General features: G+C 61.4%; 1 protein-coding gene and 2 non-coding genes across 3 annotated transcripts; 2 read left to right on the forward strand and 1 right to left on the reverse strand.

The window, feature by feature from the left end:
- The first annotated feature begins 226 nt into the window (after positions 1-226).
- Positions 227-308, forward strand: H696_03471. Its single transcript has one exon. It is a non-coding gene; the product is annotated as a tRNA-Ser (tRNA).
- A 415-nt stretch (positions 309-723) lies between these two features.
- On the forward strand, positions 724-805 carry H696_03472. Its single transcript has one exon. It is a non-coding gene; the product is annotated as a tRNA-Ser (tRNA).
- A 119-nt stretch (positions 806-924) lies between these two features.
- Positions 925-3,219, reverse strand: H696_03473 (glycerol-3-phosphate dehydrogenase (NAD+)). Its single transcript, XM_009497336.1, has 5 exons — positions 3,145-3,219; positions 2,913-3,062; positions 2,044-2,746; positions 1,712-1,818; positions 925-1,610 (listed from the first exon to the last, which is right to left on the reverse strand). Exons 2-5 carry the CDS (start codon positions 2,987-2,989, stop codon positions 1,535-1,537), a joined length of 963 nt encoding a protein of 320 aa, XP_009495611.1. The 5' UTR covers positions 2,990-3,062; positions 3,145-3,219; the 3' UTR covers positions 925-1,534.

Raw genomic sequence — 3,219 nt, forward strand, 5'->3', positions numbered from 1 at the left:
GGGGGGGGGGGGGGGGAGGCCCGTATCCACGGCTGTGGCTGTACGCGCCTCGCCGAGTGTGCTACCGACGACACCATCTTCGGGGCCGGCATTCATTCTCCCGCCATCATTCCTCCTGTGTTGTGCTCTCCTTCGTGTGTTTGAAGTGAACTAGAAGTGCCGCTGCGAAGGCACCTAAAACCGAACATGCACATATAGGCTAGACGAGGGTGCGGAGGTATCAAGTGGCGCTTTGTCCGAGTGGTTAAGGAGCCAGCCTGCTAAGTTGGTGTGCTCTGCACGCGCGTGTTCGAATCACGCAGGCGTCAAATATCATTTTGCTCGCTTGAGGCCCACCTCGGGGCATGATGTGCCCTGCGCGCCGGCACACACAGGCGGAGGAGAGAGCCGCGCATATACGCGAGAGAGAAGAACAGACCTTGTTGGGTGCCCTCTCCGGGGTGCATAACACATATGTACGCTGATATGATGAGCGTGTTTATCCGAGAGGGGGGGTATCTTGTTTTTTTTTTATTTTTTCCTTTTTACGTGTGCCAGTTCTTTTTCCTCCTTCTGTTGAGATGTATCCGCACACACACACACACACACACACACGCGCGCATAGGCCGATCCTTCTCCCAGGAGGGGAGAGAGCCGAGCGGAGGGGGCGGAGGAGGTTCCCCAAGTGTGGGATATCCGGAAAATGTATAAATAGATGACATCGGGGTCCTGCTCCCATCAAGTGGCGCTTTGTCCGAGTGGTTAAGGAGCCAGCCTGCTAAGTTGGTGTGCTCTGCACGCGCGTGTTCGAATCACGCAGGCGTCATATATTTCTTTTGCCCATCCTTGCGGTCTTCCCCTCGTACACAGATGCGATCGTGCGGGGGCGTGTGTGCTTGCGTGCTTGTATGATTGTGTGCTTGTGTGCTTGTATGATTGTGTGCTTGTATGATTGTGTGCTGGTGTGCTTGTGTGTGTCCGTGTATCGGCAGCTGATGAGCACACATGCGAGACAGGAGAAGAAGGGATATTATGCTCTATATATTATCATCGGGTGGAGGGGGAGAGGGGGTTCCGCATCTCCCTTGCCCTCGCGGCGGAGGTTGTCAGAGGAACGGTGATTTGTGTGTGCGCGTGCGTGGGCGTGTGCGTGTGAAACACAAATATGGGCGGGGGTGCCGTATACACATGCACATGCACATTACCCGGCTGTCTGGTGCTGGAACAGGCAGAGGGAGAGAAGGATAGAAGAGGAGGACGCGGCAACCGCGGGTAGGTATGATGCTGCTCACCATGCACCGGGCGTGCGTGTGCGCGCGCACGGGCGGCTCAAGGACAGGGGGATATCTTTATGGCATTTGTGTGTGCGCGTGTGTGCAGGTGCGTCCGAGTGCGCCGGCATGGGCACACAGACACATACACACACGCACGCAAGTCAGCACAGGGGGGCGCAAGAAGGAACAGATGGGCGAGTGAGGAGGGCACGCTTGGACGGGCATGTCCTTCTCTCGTAGCTCACACCGCCCACCGGATGACAGGGCTTAGGGTGTGCCTCTCAGATGTGCTTCAGCATGTCGGAGGCCTTGATCTCGCCAATGCAAATCCGGTGCACGGCGGTGAAAAGGGGATAGCTGTCGAGTGGACAGAGGGGGGAAGGAGGGAGGTGAGCACCAGGCGATGGCAGGACGCGCCCTCAAGGGCAGAGGAGGAAAGCACCGGCGGAGGCACGCACCTGTGCAGGAGGCCACGGGCCGAGAGGAAGTTGTACACCTCCTCGGCGGTCAGGATGCCCTGGAGCTTCTGGCCATTGAGCATGGTCTGCTCGAGGCTGGCGAGGTCCTGTGCGGCCATGGCCATGCGTAGATGCCCCAGCAGAAAGCCCCGCGCCGCGTCCGTGCACATTGAGGCAGGCAGGGTGGGGATCCGGGCGCATGAGCACACGTGCATGCGCATGTGTGCGTGAAATCGGCGGCAACAAAGTTAGATCATGGAGGGGTCAGGCAGGGAGGGACCCAGGCAGGAAGACAGAGAGAGAGAGAGCGAGGGAGGCGGGAGATGACGCACCTGGCCAGTGGCGGCATGCTCGCGGGCCACCTTCCAGTTGCGACCACCCACACAGGAGGTGATGAGATCGGCCATGCCGCAGCTCTCGAAGAAGGTCTCATGGCGAATGCCGCGGTAGAAGCGGGCCGCAAAGTCGCGGATTTCCAACAGGCCAATGCGCATGACGGCGGCCTTGGTGTTGCCGCCCTGGTTCATGCCATCCGAGAAGCCGGCCGCCAGGGCCACGACATTCTTCAAGGCGCCACAGAGCTCCACACCGGCCAGGTCCGGCACACAGGACACCCGGAAGACCGGGGTGTTGAAGAGGGCCTTCCACACGAGGGCCTCACTCAGGGAGGTGGTATGGTGGTAGCCGATGGTGGTCTCGCAGAACTGCCCGGCAGCCACCTCGTGCGCGACATTTGCCCCAGACAGGGCGGACACCGACATGGGGACCACCTCGGCCCCGGGGGAGGCCGGGGCCGGAAGGCAGGTCTCCCGGATGACATCGGTGATCAGGCGAATGTCATTCCCCTGCGTGTCCAGGCCCTTGATCAGGGAGATGGCCCGCGCGCCGGGCTTCAGGACGCCGGTGATCTGCCGGCTGATGGTGCGAAGGAACTGGTGCGGCAGGACGAAGACCAGGAGGTCGGCGTCGGCCACCGTCGACCGGAGACACGGATCGGCGATTACATTCTCCGGGATCGAGTAGCCGGGGAGGTACCTGCGCGCGTGCGCATCGGGTAATGTGGTCAGGGGAGGGGAGGGGGGGGGGGGGGGGGCCCGGCGGGGGAGAGGACAAGGTGTAATCATGGCTGTTAGAGGGGGGGGGTGTGGGGGGCGAGGGAAGAGGGAGAGAGAGAGAGAGAGAGAGATAGAGGGGGACGCACTTCGTGTTCTCGTGGCGCTCGTTGATGGTCTTGGTCAGAAGCGATCCATCAGCCAGGGTCTCCTCGAATACCCACATGCGGACCTCCTCCACGAAGAGGTGCGGATAGGCCTTGGCGTTGGTGCCGATGATGCGCGAAATGGCCGAACCCCTGGGAGGCGTGCGGTGTCAGAGGCTGGCCTGGGCGAGGGGGTGCGCGGGGGGAAAAAAGAGGGACCGGGAGAGTGGCGCACCAATTGCCGGAGCCGAGAATGGCCACGCGCTGAGGGTGGGGGACGGTCACCTGGTCGGCGGGGGTCTCGACCGTG

The sequence above is a fragment of the Fonticula alba genome (assembly GCF_000388065.1).
Source record: "Fonticula alba strain ATCC 38817 unplaced genomic scaffold supercont2.5, whole genome shotgun sequence".
NCBI lineage: Eukaryota > Rotosphaerida > Fonticulaceae > Fonticula > Fonticula alba.

Excerpts from the sequence above, each read along its gene's own strand:
- H696_03473 (XM_009497336.1), bottom strand. The coding sequence starts at position 2,989 with ATGTGGGTATTCGAGGAGACCCTGGCTGATGGATCGCTTCTGACCAAG. Across the intron at positions 1,819-2,043 it reads AGCATGCCGCCACTGGCCAG|GACCTCGCCAGCCTCGAGCA; the intron begins GTGCGTCATCTC and ends ATGGCCGCACAG. Across the intron at positions 1,611-1,711 it reads GCCCGTGGCCTCCTGCACAG|CTATCCCCTTTTCACCGCCG; the intron begins GTGCGTGCCTCC and ends TCCACTCGACAG.